At 48.3% G+C, this 25,990-nt stretch overlaps 3 protein-coding genes across 3 annotated transcripts in view; 1 reads left to right on the top strand and 2 right to left on the bottom strand.

Moving 5' to 3' along the window:
* The window catches only part of LOC121835088 (villin-1-like), a 55,236-nt gene extending 48,695 nt beyond the window's left edge, over positions 1-6,541 (top strand). The window contains exons 17-19 of the mRNA XM_042289022.1: positions 1,333-1,401; positions 4,136-4,252; positions 6,397-6,541. Of these exons, the coding sequence (XP_042144956.1) occupies positions 1,333-1,401; positions 4,136-4,252; positions 6,397-6,510 (300 nt within the window). The 3' untranslated portion in view covers positions 6,511-6,541. The remainder of the gene's footprint in view (positions 1-1,332; positions 1,402-4,135; positions 4,253-6,396) is intronic.
* Positions 6,542-10,290: 3,749 nt separating this feature from the next.
* Positions 10,291-15,338, bottom strand: LOC8034326. Its single transcript, XM_029990849.4, has 3 exons — positions 14,997-15,338; positions 14,857-14,886; positions 10,291-12,660 (listed from the first exon to the last, which is right to left on the bottom strand). The coding sequence occupies exons 1-3, from the start codon at positions 15,274-15,276 to the stop codon at positions 11,960-11,962; spliced, it is 1,011 nt and encodes a 336-aa protein (XP_029846709.2). The 5' UTR covers positions 15,277-15,338; the 3' UTR covers positions 10,291-11,959.
* Positions 15,339-16,630: 1,292 nt separating this feature from the next.
* Positions 16,631-25,990, bottom strand: part of LOC8034331 (transcription factor Sp4) — a 49,333-nt gene continuing 39,973 nt past the window's right edge. Inside the window, exons 10-12 of the mRNA XM_029990850.4 lie at positions 24,895-25,103; positions 22,563-22,756; positions 16,631-20,284 (exon numbers count right to left, since the gene is read on the bottom strand). Of these exons, the coding sequence (XP_029846710.3) occupies positions 20,016-20,284; positions 22,563-22,756; positions 24,895-25,103 (672 nt within the window). The 3' untranslated portion in view covers positions 16,631-20,015. The remainder of the gene's footprint in view (positions 20,285-22,562; positions 22,757-24,894; positions 25,104-25,990) is intronic.

Raw genomic sequence — 25,990 nt, forward strand, 5'->3', positions numbered from 1 at the left:
TACAAAAACAACTTCATTTTTAGTAAAAGCTTCTTTTTTTTGTTGTTGTGGCGTATGTGTTTGGCTTCAGCACTTATTTATAATATTTGCCTGTATTTTGATGTTAGTGTAAAAATTTGTGAAAGAGTACTTTGGTCACGTCTGACAAGATTGTCATACGTAAAATATGTTTCTACAGGGTGATTCAAGGAGAGGCCAGGATCTTTAAATCGACTGCAAAATTCGGTTTCTTAATCTATCGCGCTACAACTTAGTGCAGCGTTGCCCACAGATGGTGCATTTATTTTGGTAAAATTTGCAAGGAGCGAACTTACCTGAGGAAAAAGTAAAGAAAGGAAAAGGCTTAGCTCCTATGGAAACGCAGCGACGCCACCGGTCTTCAAACAACACGGCGCCGTTTCGCACGGGAGACAAGAGATGGCGCAACGAACGCCGCCAACGAACGAGCATACGGAACTGAGAGCCGGCGTCTTTAGCAGACAATCTTTTCGACTCAAAAGCGGCACGCGTTCCGCAGGCGGCGAAACAACAAGGGACTGCAGTTCCTTGTCTGCTAAAGATGCTGGGTCTCGGCGTCGTATGCTCGTTCGTTGGCGGCAGTTGGCATCGTGACCGCTAGCACCATCTTTTGTCTCCCGTGCAAAACGGCGCCGTGTTGTTTGAAGACCGGTGGCTTCGCTGCATTTCCATAGGAGCTAAGCCTTTTCTTTTTTCTTTACTTTTTCCTCAGGTAAGTTCGCTCTTTGCAAATTTTAAAAAAAAAAGCACCATCTGTGGGCAACGCTGCACAAAACTGTAGCGCGATAGGTTAAGAAACCGAATTTTGCGGTCAATTTAAAGAGCCTGGCCTCTCCTTGATCACCCTGTAGGTTAGTGAATCTCCCTGCAGTCGTCGATGTACCAAGAGTCGTACCGTGACTTCCGACATGAATGCTATTGGTTGTTGCTATGGCACATGATCAGTTACGCCGGCCAATGGGAGCGAGGTGCCACCCGCAGCGGAACCCTGCTGCGATAGCGGCACATGTAGTATCTTTCTCTCGGTTGTAAGGCTTATGTGTTCTACGTTATTGTGGAGTTCCTCTCAGCAAAAATGTTTTTTAGTTTAGTAAGTAGTTGGCTGCTATGTTAGTATCCTTTGAACAATCCCGCTGCAGCTTTTTAAAAATTTTTCCAGCTTTGTTCATCTATTACTAAAAACTAAATGAACCGAATTTCCATTTGTTGACCTTGCGTCAAACAAGACTGCACTGGTTTAGCTGCATCGTGTGGGTGATTAGTGTGATTCTCCAAGGTCTAACTGTTGACCCCTGCAACCGACACCTTTTGCAGACTCTGCCGACCTATGAAAGCATCAAGAATGAGATCGAGGACAGCAACCAAACTCTGCTTGCAATGCAGGTGAACCACGCTCGTTTTCCTCCAACGTTTCCTTTTTGGTAAAAACTCCCTAACGATTACATAGTACAGTCGAACCTCGATATAACGAACTTCAATGTAACGAAATCCTCGATTTAACGAAGTATTTAATTTTTCATAATTTCTTGCCCATAGACCCCATGTATTTTTAGTCCCTATAGAACGAAGTCTATTTTGCTGCTATTTCAATATAACGAAGCGCCATTGCCATAGAAGGCAATAAATAAATCAACTCTAAAAAACAACTTCGCAAAAAAATTGTGGTTAAAAAAAAAAAAAATTATGCGCAAACGCGAGCGCTTGATAGGTTACTTCACGGGGACAGGCCTTCCAACGTTCCTAGGCTGCCCGAGGATGCGGCGCTGGTAGCGCCGGCGAGGCGTGCGGCAAAGCGGATTCCGCGAGGCTGGCCAGCAAATGCCGAGCAAAAAGTTAACACGGCATAACAGCATCACCACTGACATTCACTGATCATCATAGTCCACTGTACCGCGGGTAGCGCGGGAGCCAACTTCAGCGGGGGAGCGACGTGATGGCGCGACCGCGCGACCGCACGGGCAGTGCCATCTAGGAGAAGACCGAAAAGACCGATTATCGTCTTGCGAGCGTGATGTAAAGCAAAGGCGCAAGCACTGGCAAGCACACTGTGGGCGCAAGGGGGCAAGTAAACTGTGCGGTCAAGAGTGCTGTGTAGGTTGGAAACATTGGCACCGCCTAAACTAAACAGCTTTATTTTTTAACCGGGCGGTTCACTTACGTGCTTGCTGCCATAGGGAAACGTAAAGTTCTTTCTTTGGATGAGAAAGCAAACGTTTTGGATGCCATCTTGAAGAAACTGCCGAGATCACGAGCACTCGGGAAGTGGTCGACGCAATGGACGTACTGAGGAGGTACACGGCGTCGCATGGGTAGCAAGATGCCGTGCAAGCGCTCTGGGCGCTCGAACGCCGTATGACGCCGCCGACGCCGCTGCTACTGTCGGACAAGGCGCAAGCAAAACTCGCGGACTACTTTGCCCCTAAATAAATGTCATTTTCGGTGAGTTTTCATACCCGTAAAATGTTTCGGAATTTTTTTTTTTTTTCGCATGCTAAAGCCAAATTTTGATTTAGCGAAATTTCAATGTAACGAAGTAAATTGCGAATTTTACCGACTTCGTTACATCGAGGTTCAACTGTATTAAGAATTCAACATTTTTTTCAAATCAGGAGTAGGGGCTAAAAACATGTCTTATCTTTTTTCTGGGGAAACAAACAATGCCAGTCTACTTTTAACTCATCCCTTTTTAATTTTCTGGGTATAAAGACATATTAACCCCCGGAAAAACTGCCAATTCGAGCCTTTTTCGCATAGCAAATACCCTATAGTAAGAACCACTTTATCGTAGATGTCGGATTTTCGAAGGTGCTACCATATTCGCTTGAAAGTAAGTCAAAGTTTTTGTGAAGTGTCTACACTCCTGCAGAGCCATCCATCAAAACTTACGTGACTTGAGCAGGTCCGTTCACATTTGTGAGGTTCCTTAGAACTGAGTGCCTTAAAAGCTCTTTAAATCTCTTACGACGAGAGAACACACTGGCGCCATCTATGTGGTGACCCTGGAACTGCATTTCACAAGAGCAAAGGTTTGGCGCTATTTGCGAGGTCAAATGTATGTACTACTGAAAAACGTTTGTTTGTAACGTTGACAGAAGTTTTTCAAGGCAAGAAAGAATGAATTATGCGCGAAAGAAAAAGGAAATATACGGGACTGCCAAGTGTTCTTTCGACTGCTACCCCCGGTAGGCGGTACCAGTGTGTCCCATCGTCAAAAGAGATTTTAAGAGGTTTCAAAACACTCGGTTCTAAAAAGTCGCAAGTGCGTAGAGGGGCGTTTAAGAGTGCAGAAGCAGAGGTAATGTTCGGGTTCAGAAACATGGTCTGCACTGGGACACGGTCGGTGTCCCAGTGCAGGTCGTATTACATTCACGTGCTTAGATTATCAGTGGAGATGTCATTTCTGAGCCCGGGTGTCATCAGTGCTTTATTATTCTGTAAATCGCAACGATTCACAATTCTGTTGGGGATTGCGAGAGTTTTTGCAAGGTCTTTTGTGAGGAAGTCGATCTGTTTTTTTAGTAAATAAGGTAGCGCCCATACGTTGTAAAAAGAAATTCCGATGCATCTAGTTTGCTGCAGGGCAATCTGCAGTGCAAGTTTGGAAAACAACAAGGTTGAAAAACGCTCTCGACCCAAAAACAAAGTCTGCAACATGAAAATGGGCACGGTGCGAGCACATATAACGTTGCATTTCTTCAGATGGCAGACTTTCACATTTTTTGGGTGGGAACATCTTTTGCAGAGCCGAGCACTTAACAACGACGGGCTCTCAGAATGCTGTGGAGGAAAGGACCGTCAGTTCTAGATTCATGCACTGGGCCGCATTTTTTTCGTTCGACGAGGGGAAGTCGAATTCGGCGCCGTAATCTCATGGCCACTGTCGGGATGCAGGTATAAAGGAAAGCTGCGTTTCGCCATCTCGCACCGTAGTTCCACCCCGTATGGTGCGTGGGGTGCGCCTCCGATTGTTGCGCTTAGCATCCCGTTCCCTTCAACGCGTCGAAAGTGGCCGCCCCAAAGCAGCAGCCAATGACGGCACAAAAACCAGAGCGTCGTGCCATGGGATCTTGCAATTCTAGAACTTCCGCCCTAACGACATTGCCCTCTACCTCCGCAGCAACAAGCGGCGCTGTACCGGAACTCGAGGTCCGAGGTCGAGAAGTTTACATTCGACGCGCTCAACGTCAAGAACCCGGACCAGCTCCCAACCTGCGTCGATCCTGCGAACAAAGAGGTGAGTAAGCGTTTGACGGCTTGAAGCTGAGCTAGTTGGTTCATTGCTGTATACAGTGCCAGCTGAACATAAATGAAGGATTATAGAGAGAAAAGGCATACACACCAGTGGTGTGTATGCCTTTTCTATCTCTCTCTTCCTCTAATCCTTGCTTTATGTTCAGCTGGCACTATACAGAGGTCGGCCCCAATGTGTGTCTGGCCTCTGCTGTAGACGAGAGATTTAGCCGGTGCAATACCACCGCCGGCCCAGGCCTTTAACGTGCATCTCGCAGTAGCAATGCACAACTGCCCATCGACACGACGCTCGTCCATATTGAAACAGGCAAGGAGGGGGATTTAAAGGAGCTGTGCAATGATTTTAACGTTGAAGGAATTGGCATCTTCTGCTTTTGATATTCTTCACCTTGTCACAAATGACAGAAAACACCTCCTTTCATCGAAATGTTGCGATTCCGCCGTGCAATAGCGAGGCAAAACTTAGAATATTCTCCGACCTGCAGTCGCGAGCGGCGGCCATGAGAAACACGCGGTGTGACGTCAATGGGGAATCTTCGAGAAAGATAGCAAGTTGTGCGAATACCTGCTCGATAAAAGGTAACTTTTCTGTAAATCTTGTCGTTCCAACATATATATAAATGCGACAAAAACCTGGTATCATCGACAAAACTTTCATTATACGGAGTTTTAGTGGCGCCATCTATCCTAGGTCCATAAAACCGTCAGCTCTCTCTGCTACCGCGAACAGCCACCAGGAGCCAAAGGGGTAGGGGGACAGGGCCGGACCCGGATGAGACTTTCCTCCTTTCACCATATTGTTCGCGCGGCGCCCGCCAGCACATGGTCACGCGGTTGCGAGCGGATGAGTTCTCGCTGCTCACTGATGGCTCTAAAAAGATAAATTTTCCGAAACCCCGCGCCTACCCCATCAACGTCACTGCGCACGTGACCCGGAAGACGACGGACGAGTTGAGAGGCGGCAAAAACTTGGATTTTTTTCATTTTTTTAAATAAAAACTAGGGTATCTAGGCAAAATCCGTTTTCTGTAGTTCACTTCAGAAGTGCCAGGCATCAACTTCCACAATACTTAAGCAAAGCCCTGAAATTGTTGCACAGCTCCTTTAACCCAGGATCAATGGGTTCTGCAATGAGGGTTTTTCCACGTGCTCCGAACCGCGGTGTGTTAACACACTTAGCGTAACTTTAAGTCGCTACGAACGTTGTGAGTTTATTGCAATCCCCGGATAGTTATTGTAAAGGAATTGTTTAAGAAGAAGCTGAAGCGGTTCTGTATTTGAGGAAAAACACATAAATCGTCTTCATTAGGTCTCTAGGATCACGAATATCAGGATTATTTTTTTCAATTTGGTGCACAGAGGCTGCGGAAAATCATTTTCAAAGTACCGCCGAAGCCCCTCCTTCCTCAAGCGTGACGTCGTATCTAGAGTTTTCGGAATCTCCGCTCGCACTTCTTCGGTGTCCATCAAAGCTATGCACGTACGCTTTTGCTTTTTTCAAGAAGGTAAAAAAAAAAAAAAAAAAGACGTCACGGATGGTGTCAGTGCAAGGGGATATACCTGACAAGCTTTCAATTGCACATGCCGCCCACACGAGTGACACTCGCTTGGCTGCCGAAAGATCGAGGTATGACGTAACGACTGGTCAGAGGTTTACGTGTTTAGGTACGCTTTTGGGGAAAACGAACGTGATATTAAGATTCATAGGTTACAAATCTGAAGAACCTCTTCACCTTCCCTTTAATGCCCTATTAACAAACAATGAAGAATGTAGAAGGGGGGGGGGGGGGGGGGCACTTTTCATTGGGCAAGTCAGCAACACCAAACCTACACAAAGAATTTGCCTGTGAGGCTAACCCCAACAACATATAGCTCATTCCTTTATTGTAAAGGTAACCACTTTTTTAGTCTTTAATATCATTGGTCCAGTTAATCATTCTCGCAGCACTTCAAATTCTCGTCGCCAATTGTAAAACAAAACGTTCTCACTAACTTTAGCCGAGCACGCAGAGCGTTATCAAAGGCACAAATGTCGCTACAGAGGCGAGGAGCATCTACCGAATTCTGAACCCGTCACCGACTGTAGGACTTATTGTGACAGAAACATGTTTGTTTGAAAAATTGCAGCTGTACCTCAACGACGAAGAATTCCTGCGGATCTTTTCCATGGCATACGAGGAGTTTGAGGGACTCCCCAAGTGGAAGAAGCTGGACCTCAAGAAGAAAGTGGGACTCTTCTAGAAAGAAAACGACAAAAACAAGAAACGGCACGGAAAAAAAAAATAACAGAAACAACGAAAAGCAGATTTAGCCGAAAGGACTTTAACCAAACAACCAAAGATTGACTCGTACTATTCTCTTTGGGACTTTTTATTTTTTTCTTCAGACCTCAATACTCCCATTGCGTGTCCAGCGCAAGATTATTTTACGAAAGTTACTGGATTCCCCCCCCTCAGCTCCCCAAAGTAAGCCAAATAAAGACTGTTCCTTCTTTGAAAATATGGTCTTGCAGTACAGCTACGCGAATGTATTGACGATGCAAAGTACCATTATTATCGATGCCTGTTCCTTTGTTGCCCGCTCTGTAGCAGGTCGGTCGACAAACTTTGCTAGCCATGAATTTGGCTGCAGAGATGCCAACGGCCATTTGCCTGCTCTGTATGCAGTCACTTCCACGACCGGAATCGCGGTGTGTAGCGTTATTTGCTGGCTCCTCGGACAGTTTGTTGGCATTTTGCATAGTCCAGTTCATCAGTGGCATGGGGCACTAAGCACTCCAGCTGGGAACCTGTCCCGGACACCATGCATTCCAACGTTTTAAAGTGGCACTCAAGTGCTTTTCGTAGAAGCTTGCTTTGAAGGCGAAAGCCTTAAGGCTCGTTCACACTCTTGCAACCGAGTACGACTGAGAGAGACCAGACCGGTTTTTAATCCTCTTGAGACATCCTAGGACCGGGCGCGCTGCTGCGGAGCTGGTCCTAAGAAGTCGCAAGGGGATTAAAAACCGGTCTGGTCTCTCTCGGTCGTACTCGGTTGCAAGAGTGTGAACGAGCCTTTACTTGTCCCATTGAGCGAAAAAGCGGCATATACGGCCATGAAAAGGATTGAGCGGCCTGCGCCGCTCAATCGTATGCTCAAGGACGACGCTGTCCTTGGCGTTGCCCTGGACCTCTAGGATGACCTTACTTCCCTGATTATGCGAAAAAGTGGTGTCGTGTCCGAAAGATGGCCATCAAAATATGTCATCAAGCACGTGCTTGATGACATTTTAGGTTGCCCTCCTTCACCCTCACAGCCACCCTCACCGCAGTTCCTCATTCATCCTCGCTCGCTCAACCTCACACCACTTGCACACTCGCTGCTCTCATGGTCCTCACAGTGCTCGCAGTCATGAATGTTCAGGGTTCAGAACCTCTCACCCTCACCTCACCTGTGAAGCTGAGGGTAAGTGAGGGTAATGAGGGCCCTTATGAGAGGTTTGCCCAGGTATGCCCACACCCAATAATCAAATCCCACCAAGCATCTGCACGGCAAACTTGTTGCGAAGCGAGCATCGGCCCAATTTCCCGGGAGATGCCACGAGAGGTCACAATACCCTAAAGCCCCTTCACGTTTTAAAAGTAGCAGAAGGTGCATCTGTGCAAGAGGCAGATGCAACGTGCAGTGCAGCCTTGGGACGATCATGGCGGCACAGCGCAGCATTGAGGTAGATTTCAGACGCCATGTTCTTCCCAGAAATGGCACACGGCACATGTCTCGAGCATTTCCACAACAATGAATGGGGCCACTTTTCCCAAGATAGAGGGGCTTTACAATACCCGCGCATCTCCTCACAAATTTTCTACGCCTTCAAGCGAAATCAGGCCTCACTGAGAACTCAGTCTCGCACAAGCCCCACACGCAAACGCTTCAATTGAGCTCAGATCCCTCACAAACTGATGCCCCTACTCCCCTCACGGCCTTTACACCCCTCACACACTTATGGTCTTTCCAACACCCGCCCGCCCTCACTAGCCTCGAACCCTTCACGGTTCTCACTTGCCTTATAGCCCTCACCACCCCTTGCACACTCAGTCCTTACAGCCTTTGCACCCTCACACCCCTCATGAACATCACTCACCCTCACCTCACCTGTGAAAATGAGGGTGAGTGAGGGTGAATGAGGGCTATCATGAGTGAGGTTTGCCAAGGTATGCGCACTGCTCGCGCTCAAGTGCGTAAGCATGATGTCACCGCCGGAGCGCCGTGTGCAAAAGGTGCGCTCCAGACTTCATCTGTGCTCGTTGTGTGCTTCATGCGATGGACTGTGAGGGGACCGCGTCTACAACTACGGCGGCTTCTGCAGGCAAACTTGGCCGCCCACGCAAGTACGCCACAGCTTCCCTAAGTGTCCTTACTCTAAGCGTTGTTCTCAACGCCGCCCTTGACGTCACCGTAGACGCCGTATGTGGCGTCAAAATCTCTAGGACGTCGTCCTAAACTTCAATATGTGTAGAAACATAAGTCGAAAACATTTCACCCGCGGGACTATAATGCTTTCGCCTTCCTACATGTAAGCAGTCTCTAGTGTCCTCCTGTAATTTTTTGACGACGCGTTGTTCCTTGGATCTTAGTCAATAAAAATGACCGGTTCTAGATGGCAGGACATCCTTGTAAACAAACTTGCAGCAGTAGAAATACACGGGCACTAGATATTTTCTCTTGAGGGGGGGGGGAGGTGCTCATTAGGTCTCCCCCAACTCCATAAAGTTTGGCCGACAAAAATAGTTAGTTGCGTGGAGATTCCGAACCTTACTATTATTACTCTCTTTAGGTGCGTTTTGTGTATTGCACTTCGACAAAAACTTCAAATCTTTCGGTGTAGGAGATGCAATACAGCGATTACTGCTAGAAAACTGTCTGACGACGCCCCCTGGTGTCTGCTCCGGGGCACAGAAAGAGATGCATGTCGCAATCTTCGTTTTAATTGGGAAATTGGCACCCACAAGTAATTTCAAAGTTTCTTTAGGTTGCTTACAGCCTGTAGATCAAGATTCCAACATAAATAAATGAGCTCGCGCTTTTGGATTGCCCCAAATCCACCTGAGAATTCCCCATTACATGGCCGACTCCAAGCCACTTCCTGCGACAGAAGAGAGTTGCAAAGGGCGCAGATCTAATGCGAGTGCTGTGTCGGCATTTAACTGAACCTCGTGTCGTCGCCGATTAAATACGAGCGAAGAATGTTGGTGCAGCACTCGCGCACAATCCGTGCTTGGCACCGACCTCCCGTGGCCTTATCTACAGCGCGTCCCACAAAAAAGATATTTACCGGGTTTTTTCCACCACAAAAATGAACTATGCATCACCGAACGCTCATTTTTTGCCCAAATAATGGCGCCAGCAGTTCAAACCAGATGCCAAAGTTTCATACGTAATCTTAGCCAAAAGGTAAGATAGTTTCTGAAAATTTCAATGGGAAGATGTGGCCAGTTCCTGGCAGTTTGGCTCCGTGCATTCGAGGTCTCCATCGACCGCCATTTTCCCATTGAAAACTTCAGAAAATCGCTTACAACTTTTTAACAATATAACGGTTAGTTCCGAAACTAACATCCGATTCGGATTGCTAGTGCTATATTTTGGGCGGAGAATGAGCCTTCGGCAATGCGTCGTTGATTTTTGTAGTAAAAAAAGGAACTTTGTAAAATTTTTGTTTGGGACAGACTGTACGTACTGGTGAGCAGGCCGGCGCATCTGGTGCAACTATGCAGGAGACGAGGGAGAAGACAACAAGCCCACGCCTTGAGGACACAGTGAGAAACCAAATAGCAGCGTCAAAGCCTGAGTGTATGACTGCAAGAAATTCAAACTTTGCATTCCACTCTTGCTGGGGTGCTAGCTTTAACAGGGCTTTCTCTTGGAGGCTTTATACCGCCGAGACAGGAAATGCATGCAAAGTTCCTTTTCGCAACAACAGCGCGAAGCAACGCAGAATACATTCTTCCCACGACCTTTGCCACGATTAAGGAGGAAAGCAACATATTTTGTACTTGCACGCAAGGGGATTTATTTACAGTCGCATGTGAGGGTGTCAAATACAGATCCGAGAGGTGCGTGTTATGAAGTTTTATACCTGTGATGATGCTTCACAACAGTACAGGCGTTGCGAGATGCCAATCTGATTGAGCGAATCCGTCGTTGCAACTGCAATCGCCGTCGTAACTATGGTACACGGCTTACCCAATCAAAATGCTTGCGGGGTGGCTCGACGATACGCTCACGACACTTAAGTCTCCCACAACATGAAAGACCCGTTTGCCTACACCAGGGGTCTCAAACATGCGGCCCGTAACTCGCTGGTATGCGTCCCGGAGGCAACCGGCTACGAGTCCCAGTTACCGTGTCTTCAGCGCTAAAGATGGCACGCACCATCGTGATCTCATCTCGTCGATTACTTTTCGCTCAAAAAGTAGCCCTGCAAATGAAGACAGATAGTTTACACTATCTGTGTTCATTTGCACTTTGTTTCACTTTATATTTTGCTTCCCAGCTTTTTGTAATGAGCAACAATTATGCTACTAGGCTGCAAGCGCAAGCCATATGCTGAAGGATGCATTTCGGCTCTGCGAACTCTCGATGAGCAGGAGCAACTGCCAAAGATAAAGCTCCGAGCTCGGGATTCTCGGCTTCAAAAAGATATCACCATTAAAAGACAAGTATTTGCCGAAGTGTTGTAATAAAATCGTCATATTAACTGATTGTTTTTAGAGACATGTTGAACTTGGTTAATTCCTGGGGGAATTGGGCAACGGGAATGACAGTGTACTTGTTCTATTAAAAATGCCAGCATGTTGGTGGGGCGTTGTCATTTTAATCCTCATTCCGGAAGCATCCTAGATCACAGTGCAAAAATCTGTTTGCTCGCACAAGCCACAGCATACTTCTCTGACAAGCACCGTGCGTTGTTTCAACACACACTTCTGCAACGCTTGGTGTCGAATAGCTGCGAGCAGCTAGCAATGTTCCACAACCGGATCAGTGCTTCCGCCAAGCAGTTTTTGACTGCGGATCCGCAACCACCGAAACAATGTGCCACACCCTAAAAATTCAGCGATCTTCACACCTCTGAAATTGTGCAAGGAATCAAATGTTATGCACAATAACTGCATGCCCAATTCTAGGACGAAAAGGTTGGCCATCAAATAAAAATTTAAAAGCAAACCGTGATTTTTCATAAATGTCTCCAAAAGAATCGCGAAAAGAACTGCAAGACCGCTTAGTTCCGTTTTTCCTCAGTACCATCGCTATGCAGACCAACAACACTGCGCTTCCTCGATATGTATATCTTTTTACACCAGGTTATGGCCAATGTTTGGCAGTGACTTAATTTCTTCCGAGAACCATACTCGGTGTCAACTCTTTTACACTACGTTGCCAAGGCTAGCATACCTTACGCAGTAGTCCAACAGTCACTCTCAGCTGCAAATGAGAAAGAACACGAAAACACATGCTCTCGCAGCAGTGTGGGGTCAAAGCGCTGCAGAAGCTATGCCAGCCTCCACAATGTGGCACACAAGAGTTGATGCCAAGTATAAAGACGCTAGACACATAGACTTTCAGACGCTGGGAAACGGCCCATGAATGGAAGGATTCACTACAAGGTGTCCTTTAGCACGCACAAAAAAACTGTTGCGGAAAAGGTCTCGCCACATCAGATGCCGTCCTTGGTCGCCTCCTCCAGCAACCGCTGAATCGTGTCGACGCAGGATCTCCGCTTAACGCACACCGAACACAGCGTCTCTGGCCGCAGGGTGTACTCGAAGTCTTCCTCAAAGACGAGGTCCAACGGAAGTGGCGCGGCCCCGTGACACGACCGGTAGTGTTCGTCCAGCCTGCGCAGGTTCACGAACGAATAATTACACAGGCTGCAGACGACTGTCGTGGCGTAATGAGAGAGCTCCCTCCTGCTGGGTGCAATGCCGGGCGGCTTCCGCTGGGCGCCGTTCTGCGTTGTCTGCTCTCCACCTGCCTGCGCTCTGGCCCCTTCCGCACTCCGAACTTCCAAGGACTGCGGAGTCGGCACCGGCACGGGCACGTTCTTCCTCGCGTGACGCGCCTCGTGGACGTCTCGCGCGGAGCTAGAGGTGAAGTAGGCGGAGCAGAGGGAGCACGGAAAGCGGGTGTAATTCGAGATCTTGACGCCGGGCGACGCGGAAGCCTCGGGCACGTAGCGGCGATCCGCTCCGATCTGCGTAACGTGGGACATGAGGTCGCTGAAGTTGGGGAACCCGACCAGGCAGTGGCCGCAGATGAGCTGGCGCTGCGAGAAGCAGCGGTGCGCGTGGGCATCCGTGAGGAACTCGTACATGCGGTGCACCATCTCGTGGCAGACGAGGCACTTGTACCCGCTCTCTGCGGAGGAGCCAAGAGAAATGTGCGCAGTGAGTGCACGACCCACCCGGCGACGGTGCTTTCGCATTTTGTTTTTGCCGTCCGACACAGACTTTGGAACAGTGGGGGACGAGCGGTGTTTGAATTGAATTTGGGCGACTCTTACAAGCCAAACCGACGAAGGCCGTCGGCACGCCCCGGCGAAGGACCGAAGATTAATTTCGACCGCCTGGAGAATCTTTTGACATGCAACCGAGAGCTCGGTTGCACGGCCTTCTCTGTAATAAACCTTCGTCGGATTTGAAACCGCCACGTGGGAATCCGCGGGCCGGCGTTTTGCCTCCGAGCCTCCGTGGCGGCTGAAGAAGCAGTGTTGTATTGATGGATGCGTACGGCTGAAATCTTTCAATCGAATGGCAACTTGCGCTACCTTTACTGCGCGAGTCAGAGGGATCGATGGCTGCTAGAAGGGACGACATAAATCGGTTTCTTAATCTATCACGCTACGATTTGCATTTTGAGCGCGTGTATTTTTTTGTGTTGTGCAAAATCCACTCCTATCTTGGTCCTGTGTAGGACCGATAGTATTTCAAATAAATAAATAAATAAATAAAAGAGGTGCCCGAAGGTGGTGGAAGCATTCGCTAAAATTGTGGAAGCATTTGCTCACCCAAGTAAATCATGAAAAACCAAAAACCGTTTTCTCTATACACCAGCTCATGTTTACAAACAAACCGGAGCGCCTCTAGTGGACGCCACCGGCGGCGCGCATGCGCGATGGGGGTGTGGTCAAGAAGCTTGCCGTCGCCCATAAACAAACCATTGAAATGAGATGCTGTCGGCGTCGCTGAGTCCCCCCTGCCCTTTTTCGTGTTCGAATTGTTGATTCTACGTCTTCCTGGCAATGCCTGACTACTTCAGCTACCTCAGCAAAATTAACGAGGCTTGTTACACCGCAAAACTTCGCGTGAATAATGTGACATGCGGAGAAAGCCTGATTCGCATGATCAGATTTCGCTCGCAATTTTCAGTCGCCTCGTCGCTCGGGCTTCAAAAGCATGAACCGTAGCTGAGATGGTCGACGTCAATACTGAAAATCTCAAGCAGAATCGGACCAAGTGAATCAGGCATAACAAGTCGGTGATGGCCACTGGTAACAATTATCAATATACCATTGTATCTACTGTTTACACCGAGCCTCCTTACCAACCTTCAAACTTTGAAGTCTTTTGAGGCCTGCACTTTCTTCTTATCGCAATTACCGGGCCAATGTTTGGTCTTAGGGCCGGTGTCGTCTGAAAGAGCAGACGACAAGCAGAAACGTTTGAAAGAGCAGACGACAGTTCGAACGATCAGGCGGCCGTTTGAACTTGAAGACACACTGAACGTAATCCGCAGGTGGTCTGTACAACTTGGCGGTTTTCCGGCGTTCATGTTAGAACAAAACAAAGAAATCTGATGACCACAAGTATCCGTGAATTCAACCCTAAAGTGCCTCCCGCCCAAGCAAGTGTGATCCGACGGCGTCTGGTTCGAACCAAGCACATGAAAACTGGCCCTCAAACCTTTCTCGACACTTTTGGTACAGCCCCATCGCGGCGTTTTGACGAGAAGGCAGGTTTTTGTCTGGTTCCTTTTAAAACAACGCAGGAATACAGGTCTCACATGGGGACTTCTGCCCACAGCCCCAGATCGGAAGTGCGACAGACGCGCCACCACCGCGCCGTGATGTAACAGAGATGAGTGCGTGTATACTTAGCATGTATACTTAAATATTTTGTGTCACTGTGGCACTCCTTTGGGCCAAATAAAGTGAAAAATAGGTATGCCGTTTTTTTTGTTTCCTATTTTATCAATTTTTTGGTTGTAATAAATGCCAGAATAGTCCACAACAATTTACTGATGATTTTGAGAAAAAGGCTTGGCGATACCTTTTTTTACAAACAAGAGCAGTTTTTTTTTTACTTTTTTCTTATGTAGTTATACTCTCAATTAATGAATGCACCACTTTCGAGCACCTTTGTAGTAATAAATGCCAGCGTGATAAGTTAAGAAACTTATCATCGCACTTTAATACGCGAAGAGAAGAAAGCCCCAGCTTGGCCACCCCTGGTATATTCGAAGGAATACATCAAAAACTGTTCGTTTAAAAATTTAAAAAAAAAAATGCAAAAAAGAAAGAAGCTGCAGTAATCAATTTTAGTAGTAATACCGTACTTTTTCCGGTGTCCTTAGGCTCCTCGGTGTCTGTGCGCCATAGGGGAGAGAAGGAAAAGAAATCCGTATGAGTATGGGCGCGGAGACAACCGAAAGCTACCACCCAGGTCGCTTACATACTTACATATTTTAGGACTTACCTGCAACACACGCGTCCATTTCGACGTCTCCGTTGCCTAGACATTGCGTAGGTATCGAATTTTTCAGGAGGACCCGACGATCTCCCAAAGTGTGAACACGACCCTTGACAAAATGTCGGGAGCACAGAAGCGTATTGGCGTCCGCTTTGAAGCCCTTGGGGCCCACACGGTCCTCCCATACCTTCCGGAGTCTCTCGGACGTCGGAAACTTGAAGAAGGAGATTTCACTCGACTTAATTTTGTTCGTTTTGCAATTCCGAATGCAGCACGTATTCACCATTTCGTTACGCGGACTACGCGAACGACGATGCCAAGATGGATGCCAACCGCTTTTGCGCTTCCCTGGGTAATTTTAGACAGCACGTGATCCTCCCGGACCAATGACGACTCAAAGAGCCTCGGCACCGCCAGGGGGCTAGCGAAGTCGATCTTGGGCCGCCATTTTCGCTTTTGGTGCTGCGTGTTGCTTCGGTTATTTTGATTGCAGAATACTGGAACGTTCTAACTGCTACTCGCCTGCGCTGGCTCCGATTTCACGCAGAAGTTTTGTTTCCGGCGTCCGCGGGCTGGCGTTGTGTCATTTCCACAAGGCGCCATTTTTTTGTTTGGTTCAAATTTCAGATAGAAGTGCTAAACCTTTTAGTGTAGCGAGCGACGCACTTGTGGAGCTCATAACCTTAGCTCTAATTCGTACGTTAGAGGTTCAATCGGCGCTTCTACTTTTATATATAACCTATCAATGACCATTGTATCCGTGGGCGATATACCAAGGAGCCGTTTTGTTTGCTGATGTGCGCTCCTCGAAACATGGGCCTGTAGCGTACACCATACAGAGCTACCCTAGTTCCTACCGAACGCTTCAAAGCGCATGTGGAACAAAAAGCGCCGCGCGCTGATTCCCATAGCAACAACCCAGGACGCGGTGACGTGGACCTATGCCAAGCCGCCGTCACAGCGTGCGCACAAGTTGCCATGGAAACTGCCTCGCGGCGCCCGTTATTGTCACTCATGTTTCCTGTTTTAGCCGTGCCACTTGCAGGGGCTTTAAATGTGAGGCAAACAGAAAAGTGTAGCTTTAATGCACTCAAGTTCATGCATTTTGCACTACAAGTAACACCAATGCTCACAGGTTTTCTTCGAGCCATATTCATTCCTCCAATCCTGGGACCCACCCCCTTTAGTACATTCATTAATGACATATCACATCCTACATGCATTGCACGCCCTCCTGTATACTGATGATGTAACAATCATTCAACCTCTCCAGAACACCCTCCAATATCAAACCGCAGGACGACCACTGTCCACAATTGGTCTACCTTGCTACAGTTGGTGGTCACCTTGCAGAATCCCCAAGCCATTGCTGAACTTTTATGCGCCCACTTCTCCTCATAGACTCTCCCCGACACCCCCCAGACATTCCTCCCTCCTCAAACGTTGTGCCGCTCGGACACACGGACATAGAAGTAGATGTTCATGAGGCCCCGAGGCACCTGAAACCCTCCCAAAGTGCAGGCCCGGATGGTGTGCATCTTATGCTGTTAAGGGCGTGCTTTGACCATCTGGGTCCAGTGCTCACGCGATCTCATCATATTGGTGGAAACTGTACAAGAAAAACTTCCACCACACACTCGAGAGTTTCAACATTCTTTTCTTTATTCTGAGTTCGCGACACTGTGCCACGCCGAAGCGAGGCACACTTCTCCCTGCTCAGATATATAAAAGTGCTCTGCAACAAGTCGGATCTAGATGGCAACATGCCAAACAGTGCCAGCTTGAATCCGATGAAAAGGGTGGACATGCACGCTTATGCCGGTGATCTCGCTGAGAATGGACAACGTCCTCGTATGTGGATGGAAGAAACAAAGAAACGCTTTGCTTGGCGCTAAAATGACACACACACACACACAGATCAAGTGATTTTCTTCCTTTGCACAAGCGTGCTCGGAACAATGCGCAATGTCACTCGTACGCGAGCACAACTTCTTCATAAACGAGCTTTGTGAGGTTGGTGGCATTTGGAACAATGTTGACCGACTTCTGCCGGCCATCAGGTCACTGCTTCATTGATACAGTCTTAATAGAGTCTGGGCTTATATACATTTCGTGCTGATCGCTCGCTGCTCGTGCAAAAGACGCCCGTCAAACGTGCTTTCGCGTCAACAGTGAAAAACGTTTGAAGGCTCAATGTCTTTCGTGTAACTAAACCTTCTAGTGAGGAAGCTTTTTTTTTTTTTTATTCTTTGTGAAGTGTACGATATTTGATGAGAATCTTGGTGTCAATAAACCCCGATGCAACAAGGATTGCTCGCGACACTGCAATTGCTGGCACAGAGTTACGCGCACAAAGATGTAAACAAAAAACACCCAAAGAGAAGCGCTTGTTTAACGCTCCGCATCATTCGCAAACCACGACCATCAAAAAGAGGGCTAGAGGTTAATCTCCTCACTTATATATTAGGTAGTACTAGCACAATTGGGGCAATCCTTCATTCTCGACAAGCATAAAGTTGCGTAGAAAGTAAACAATGCGGCACAAGAACCTCCTCAGTGCCGCAAGCCTTGGGCGGCAGAGCTTTGTCGTCGTCGTCTTCTGACCAATGCAAATCGTGCAACAAAAATATTCTCGCTTTCTCAGAAGAGACGGCGACGGGGCCCGACCAACCGCGGCAAGAGCAAAAGAGATAATAAGAATACGTGCAGACGACAACTTCTCCAAACACCAGGGCTCCACATTGGACGGTACGGCTTGCAAGTCGTCTGTGCAACTCTGCTCCCATTGGTCGAAATCGAAATGGCAAGAAAGAGACTCCAAGGATTGGCTCGGCTCGGCCTACAACGGCCCGGCCTCTCAACTCATTTCCTCAAGTTTAGAAAAAAAAAGGAGAGGCAGCCATGACTAGTGGTTTTCAGTGGGAGAACAAACAGACAGTTCTTACGAGTTCTCGTCCTTCCGCTCCCTTAGTTCGTCTGCGGTGTACTGGCATGGACGGCCACGTTTCGCTACTGCCGAGGTCGAGGCCGCCGACAATATAGATGCTTCGAGTACAGCCATGTTCCTCAGCGTCGAAAGGAGCAGAAGTGGCAGCCCCCCTCTCTGGCGACGCCTGACACGAGAGTGGCGGCCGAGCGCGTGCCATCCTCGGCACCCCAGCGCCATTTGAGAGGGTTTCTCTGTGGGGTGGCATTCCTTGAAACTATGAAGTGCGGCAGCCAATAGGAATTTATCTAATCTATCAATTCGCTACTACAAGCTTCGCTCCATGGGACAGGGAAGTTTAGGTGCCGTTTGGCGAGGCTTCAAAAGCTGATGACACCGGTTCGCTATGGGACAGTTAAACTATGAAGTGTGGCAGCCAATGGGAATTTATCTAATCTATCAATTCGCTGCTACAGACTACAGGCTTCGCTCCATGGGACAGGGAAGTTTAGGTGTCGTTTGCGAGGCTTCAGAAGCTGATGACACCGGTTCGCTATGGGACAGTTAAACGATGAAGTGTGGCAGCCAATGGGAATTTATCTAATCTATCAATTCGCTGCTACAGACTACAGGCTTCGCTCCATGGGACAGGGAAGTTTAGGTGTCGATTGCGAGGCTTCAAAAGCTGATGACACCGGTTCGCTCCATGGGACAGTTAATGTTTTCAAGTTAAAAAAACAAGTAGATTTCGAACCTTCAACCTGTTTCCTCGATAGTAGGGCTCTCGTAGGTGACGTTTCTGTAAACATTTGCGTGCGCATTATTGTCTCGTCGGAGATCCTTCACTCAAAGTACAAATGGATTAGTTAAACATATAAAATAGTGAAATCAGCACTATTTTATGTGCTTAACTAAGATGAACCAACTAGCCCAACAACGTACCCTACTAAACAAATGGATTAGCTCTCCCGACGGGCTTGAATGTCTTTCGGTCACTTTAGAAAGCCACGCGAATGTCGCCGTTTTTGACGTTCCAGTGCCATCTTTTTTTCCAGGTGCGCCGACGGATGGGGACTAAAAACCACAATGCAGACCAAGTCCAGATGCCTGGGCTCACTAGAGAGGCGAAGAACGCCACCGAAAGGAAATCCTGGATTCCCCAGGGGAGTTCATCGGAAAGTCCGGGATTCATTCACCCCACCTTACAAACACACAACCCATAGATGAGAAACCTCATTTTCACACAAAATAAAAGTTTTCCGACCGATTAATTTGTTAATGTCGAGGAAAGTATCCGTTCCTTTCATGTGCACAGACTCGCTTGCAAGCAGTACCTCTCACCAATCTCGACGAAGTTTCCGCCAGCCACCTGCGCCGTTCCCAATTTATGGTTGTGCATCTGCAGGCGTGTTTCAAGAAGAATGCGTCAAAACCGCGAACGCCTTTCCTCTCCTCCACCTCCTCAATAAAGTTGGCATCAACGAAAGAAAAAACAAAATATAAATAAATGGCGACATCGCTTTGAAGATTTTGATGGAACTCCTTGACTAACTCTATTGACACCGCCCACAAGAACTTGGCGCCGGAAAGGTTTCTTCCCAAGATTGATGGGATACAACGGCTTTAACGTTCGAGAAAGGCGACGTTTGCCGTTTCGTCCGATTATAGCGCCGTATAGGCCGGTTCGTACAGCAGCGACGGTGCCAGCAGATGTCGGTTTTGAGACTACGGTTCTCCGGTGTCACTTGATGGCATTGGAACGGGGAGGAGAGGGTAGCGCCAGCTTCGAGAAAGCGATTCGAAGACCTCCTAAACGGCAGGGTCGCACTGCCGGATTATCTACGCCGCCTCCAGCAAGTGTTCTAGGGCAATTCCCCCGGTGGATCTGGAGCAGCTCTTGACCGCTTTTGTGCTGGTGTCTCGCGCGTTCAAGCGCGCGCTTGCATTTACCGCACCAAAGGTTCAAGCTCTGGTACCTCGTAGCCCAGTGGACGCGCCAGTCCACCCAGGGAATTTCCCGACGGAAAAATCCGGCACTACGCTGCCGCCGTCTGGAAGGCGGGTCGGTTTCGGAGACGCCGGATGGCGTCCCCCCGCGATCACGCCGGGAGGATGTGAGTTGCAGCGGCGGCGTTGTTGTTGTCCGCCACGGCCGACTCGTTGATGGACAGGTCATGGTCGGACACGTCCACCGACATCTCGAGGTCGCACGAGTCCGGGGCAAACTCGTCCTGCTGCGTCGCTGCGGCGTCTGCGCTCCCGCCGGGGACCGCGCCCTTCTTGCTCAGGTGGGTCTTCAGGTGCTTCGACAGGTGGTCGCTGCGCATGAAGCGCTTCAGACACTCTGCGCACTGGAAGCGCTTCTCACCTGCATGAGACGGGGCGGCAAGCTTTAGCCGTGCGTTTGGGGGGGTGGGGAGATCATCAATTTTTGAGCAGCTCATACTTGAACGTACTATTCCATTGGCTACTGACGATTGCTCTATAGCTTCGCATTTTAAGGGCACTTTCCAGGGAGCTGGAGTTAGCTTCTGCGCACAAGGCATGTAAGGAAGGGGTTGCGGCACATTGCTCTATAGTTCTGAGGGGCCGCGCCGTGGCAGAGTTTAGGGAGCACCGAGCTACCAGTTGGGTTTGCAACGTCTCCTCGATAACAAGGTCACGGTGCCAGGCTTCCTACGTCAGCCATGGGCGGCCAGCACAGGGCATAGGTTGGACGCGAGTGCTCCGTCAATATCTGGCTGGGACTACACCTCGTTGCAGCTGACGCTACGGGGTAACAAGAGGAATCAAGCAGCATCAAAAGCAGCATCATCCAACACCTAGAGACACCTTTGTGAAAAAAATTTTCTTGCATTCCATCCGCTAGCTCGTTTATAGCGTCTCTTTTTTTCGACCGAGGGGCGCTCGAGAACAGCCTGCAAGAGGTGCACCCCCGCAGACGACGTGAGCCTAAACGCCCCGTTCGGCCTTTCTCCACACCTGTGGGTGCCCACGAGCCATATTATCTCTCAATCTCTCGGGAATTTCGAAATATGGGACCTCAACTTTGCATTTCGCGTCCCACACTGGACTGCGGCTTTTTCTTAACCTGGCCGGTACGGCGAATGAGCATGCAGGACTGTTTCAGCTCGTGTAGACCCAGCAGTTTTGCTTTTGCCAAACTAATGGCGGTCATGAAAACTATTTCGTTAGGCTTGGCACCGTCATTTTCGTGCATCAATGACGGATGAGATTTGGTTCTTCGATTACCTCATACTTCTTTCTTGTTTTTGACTAGATGGTGAGCACATAACAACCGACTACCGTAAACTTCCAAAAAAATGTCCGCCCCCCGAGATTCGCCCATCCCGTTTCTCTGGCTAAATATCTCCAACATAAAAATTTCAAAACATCACCCAGCCCCCGATTCCCGTCGGACATCACCGAGATGTTCAATGGGAATCGCATCAACCGCGCACTTTGCTATACCAACACATCTGATAAGCGAGTTCATAGCGGGTTCCCGCGTTTTTGTCCCTGATCTGCGTGCGCAATATTGGCTCCCGTAACATGAGAGTTGTTATCGCGTGTATGTTGCACCGTGAAATGCAAACCTGCTGTGTCCGCAAGCTGCAGTATCCGTTCCAGTGACAAAGTTTGTAACGGATTCCTGCATTTTTGTCCAAGATCTCGATTCCACGCGAGTTGGTCCCACGTGTATATTGGATCGTAAAATATGATTCTGCTGCATTCGCGATCTGCGATATTTGTTCCTGTAACATACAAGTTTTAGCGGATTGCTGCGCTATGTCTGAGACATACATTCCCGTAACAGGCAAGTCCGTAGCGTGTTCCCGTGTGTTAATTGCACACTAAAACTTGAATCTGCTGCGTCAGCGATTTGCACTATTTGTTCCCATGAGACGAGAGTTCTTGGCAAATTTCCGCAGATCCTTCGCACCGTGAAAGGCGAATCTGCTGCCTCCGCAACCCGCGGTAACCTTTCCTGCGACACAAGAGTTCATAGCAAATTCTTTCATGCATATCGCGTCGTGAAACGCGAACTGGCAAAGTCCGCAATCCGCAGTGTCCGTGATCTGCGGTATCAGTCCCTGCGTCACGTGGTTCGCAGCCGGTGCCGGGGCGTTTAGCATTAAATTTTGATCAAGTTTTGCTGTGGTATCCCCAAAGACAGCCCACCCCACGTTTTTCACCATTTATCTCTTCCTACTGGGTGGGCGTTCTTTTGGAACTTTACGGTAGTACCAAGCGGCAACCCTTAAGTGCCTCAATTAAATCTCCACCATCAAAAGGCGTTAGAGCCGAACTTGTGGCAAGAGATCGATTGGACCGCACTCTGAAATAAATGCCTACGCAATCGTCGTATCTAATTCATGCTTCGTGTTATGGCGACGTCTAAGACGTACAGGCTTTGTATATCTGCTCAGCGGTATCTTTCGACTTCTTCCTTCGTCGGCCTCAAGAAAGCCACCACTAGTTTAGCACAGATGCCATACACTGAGAAGATGATCAAAGCAACCAGACTGAATTTCGCGGCACGTGGGGGATACACTGAGATGACGACGGTGACCAAAGTTGCCAGACCCAATTTCGAAAAGGGTCTATGTTTTGCGGCACGCGGGTGGTCGGCCAGCCCCACTCACCCGTGTGGGTGCGTTTGTGTCGCTGGAGCTCGTCGGAGCGGGTGAAGCGCTTTCCACAGAAGAGCCACTCGCAAACGAAGGGCCGCTCGCCGGTGTGCCAGCGCAGGTGGGCCCGCAGGTGCGACGTCTTCCCATATACCTTGTGGCAGCCCGCTATGTGGCACACGTGCTGCCGACGCTTGTTCTCGCTACTCCTGCAAGGGCAAGGAGGGGGGAAAGGCTCACGACGCCGTTCGCCACCGATGCGACGGTTACCGACAGAATGAGAAAGGTAGGGGGAGCACGTGGTAGAGGCGGACATTTGGTAGACACGCCCAATTCGTTCTCATTCTGTGTTTTCTGCAACTCTGAAAATCGCTAGAGTACCCCAGGGTGCCAGAGCGATTACCGAGATCGCCCATTTACAGTCAAACCCACTTATAACGAACGTCATAATTCCGTGAAAAGTGGTCGTTTTATCAGTAGTTTGTTATATCTGGGATTACCTCTTAAAGATTATAAATAAGGATAATGAAGCTGGTATTGGTAGTTTCACTCTGCCAAGCTCTTTATTTAAAGAAACTGTTTGCACGATTCTAACGCGGCCCCAATTCTAACGCAAAGGCAGATTTACCTTTCAGATAATCAAAAAAGTGAATTGCTGCCGATTCTACTGCGCCAGTAAAATAATGGATTGACCAGATACCTCATAGAACAGATTTTATGAAACGCACGCCAACACAAAAATAAATGCCGTGCACTAGTCCGACAATGGTTCTTCACTGCCCGCAGGGGTAATTAATACTTGCCTTGGTCTAAAGCGTTTCAAGTGCCGCGCTTCCTGCGCACGTACGAGTGCGCGGCCGTCGCCTCTGGCAGGGCCGTCTTTCAAACGACACTTTGCGAGCTCGTCGGGCGGCTGGGATTGCCAGGCCACGCGGTGCTGCTCCGCCACCGTGATTCCCTTTTGTTTAAATAAAACCTCCTAGTGGATTTTCTTCTTTCCCCCGTTTAAAACGACAGACACGAGTCCGTAGACACAAGAGAATGTGCGTGATACGGATACCAAAATGGCGAATGTAAACAAACGGTCACGATGGCGATGAGGCCAGCGAACTTATTACGAGCATCGAGTTTTTCGTGAGTTGAATACAGAGTTTGCAAACAGAACGAACGAATGCAGCACAGCGTGAGAGTTGACTTCCGCCTTCTCCTCCTCTTCTCCTTCCCGCACAAGCGCAATCTGCGGACCACGCGGCCCGGGAGGGCGTTTTTGCTCTTGTAGTTTTGTTTCCTCCCCGGCCGCGCAACCGTGGAAATGACCTTGAGTGTCTCCCGGAGTGCCGCATTCAAAATGTAATTCTTTTATTCTTTCGTTTTTTGTTTTTTTTCGAAAGCGGATTTTGTTTTTGTTTTAGAGTACGATGTTTTGAAAACGGTCGTTTTATATGGACCAATTTTAGTGGGTAGAGCCTCGAATTCATATATTTCCTGAAAGCTGGTCGTTATAACCGATAGGTTATAACGATCACAATATGTGGGATCGTTACAAGTGGGTTTGACTGTACATTCGTAACTCAGCCCTAGGCACTCTAAGCAATCTAGAAAACACCAAAATTCGACGCATTCGCGTCCAACTTCCCCGTTGGCGCTGTCGGAGGCACGACGGTCAATCGCGAGCGATTGCCTCTTGCGGATGAGGGTGCCAAACAATGGTGGACTGGTTTTTCTAATGTGCGCGATTCGCACGGAGTGAGCGATGGCTCGTGAATGGCCGTCGCACGTTCGAGGGCGCCCTCTGGTTTTTGCACCGAATCCCAGAAAAAAATGAGTGTCGCCGTCGTTGATCTCGTTTTTAGTGGAGAAATCGATCGCATATCAATTCAATCTTGGGTTTTTTAGAATGCTGAGAAGCCGTAGATTAGGTTGCGACCATATCGTTTTTCATCTATTGCTCCATGTCATAAAAGATCTTGCTCTTTCGCTTCCTGTTTTCCTTTGCCTTCCTTCTGGTACGCTTGCCCCTCCCTGCCTTGGCAACCAAATAATAACTTACAGTATCTATAAAAAAAAAAAATTAACTCAGGAAACACTTTAGTGTTCTGTTCAGGAAACAATTTAGCGTTCCGTTGAAAGTTGGGCGAGTTGGTTATGCATAATTATCAAGAGGGAAACAGCGCCAAAAGTATGAAGGAAAAAGAGCGAGGGTCCCTCGTTTTTTGTCCTCCCTACTTTTTACGCCGTTTCCCTCTCCATAACTTTAGTGTTCCCACTGAAAGGTGGGAACTCTCGAAGGAGATGGCACTTCTCGAAAGGGTGCGAGGTCCTCTCGGAGAAAAAAGGGTCCCCTCACCTCCCCTCCCCCTCCCTGCAGTTTGGGCAGGTGCATGCAACTCTGCGGAGCCTCCTGAGCCCAGCGTTGTTGCCCGGCGTGGCCCCTCCGCTGTCTCCCCCCGGCGAGCCCCCCTCCGCCAGGTCGGGGGACTCCAAGCCCCCCTCACTGGGCGTCGCCGAGCTCTGACCGGGGTTCAGACCCGACGCCTGGGCCTGCACCAGGTGGACCTGGGACCGAGAAGCGATTCGGAAAAATAAAAATGGAGCAGTTTTCGCCTAAAGGGGCAACACCGCTTCACTAGCTTTTCTTGTATAACTTTCGATTCAATTCAAACTAAGGTTACATAGCTTATCTGCCATTACATCAAAACCAATATGTACTTGGTTTTGATGTAACCTAATTAGTTTTGTTAATATTGAAAACTTCACTTGCAAAGATTATGGAAAAGGTTAAGGGGGGACACTGGCTAGAGGTCAAACTTTTGAACTACTCAAGTGATCGGAATGAAATTTGCAGGGGAGATTTAGCTTCAGATGTAGGTGTATACTGTGCAAACTTTCAGCTCTCTAGGACGAATTTACATACCTGCATAAGATGATGTGTCACTTTTCATTAAGAAATCTATGATATGCAAATCAAGCTATTAAGCATCATTTTTTACTACTTGAATATAAAGTGTGGTATATGGGACCTCGGGCCATCTAGTTTTAATAACTTAAATATAAATATTTCGGGAAGAGTTATTACCTCAAACTATGAGATGCACATCTGTCCTCTGTCAATTTTTAAAAACTTAGTTTTTTATCACTGAGGACTTCAACCTTAGAACAAATAAAGTAGATAGCCCGATTCCTGAGTAAATTTGTGTTCAGAAACATCTTGATTGTGGTATCAGAATACTTTCACCTTCGAACAAAAGATTCCTTCGTATGAAATTTGCAGCAAAAAGTGGAACTGAGAAAAATGCATTCAAACATTGAACTCCTTTACTTCGTTACTGCCTCACAATGTGTTGAAAATATTTTATATCAACATAACTATTTGGCGTACGGTTATCAAATTTGGTGTAAGGGTGTATAATTAGTTTCTAAAACTGAAAACCTCAAAATTAAAA

Source organism: Ixodes scapularis, unplaced genomic scaffold (genome assembly GCF_016920785.2).
Source record: "Ixodes scapularis isolate PalLabHiFi unplaced genomic scaffold, ASM1692078v2 PGA_scaffold11__112_contigs__length_91849675, whole genome shotgun sequence".
NCBI classification, from domain to species: Eukaryota; Metazoa; Arthropoda; class Arachnida; order Ixodida; family Ixodidae; genus Ixodes; species Ixodes scapularis.

Coding starts and splice junctions, on each gene's coding strand:
- LOC8034326 (XM_029990849.4), bottom strand. CDS start 15,276: ATGGTGAATACGTGCTGCATTCGGAATTGCAAAACGAACAAAATTAAG. Junction 14,887..14,996: donor AATGGACGCGTGTGTTGCAG/GTAAGTCCTAAA, acceptor TATGGCGCACAG/ACACCGAGGAGCCTAAGGAC. Junction 12,661..14,856: donor GCCTAAGGACACCGGAAAAA/GTACGGTATTAC, acceptor GCTCCTCCGCAG/AGAGCGGGTACAAGTGCCTC.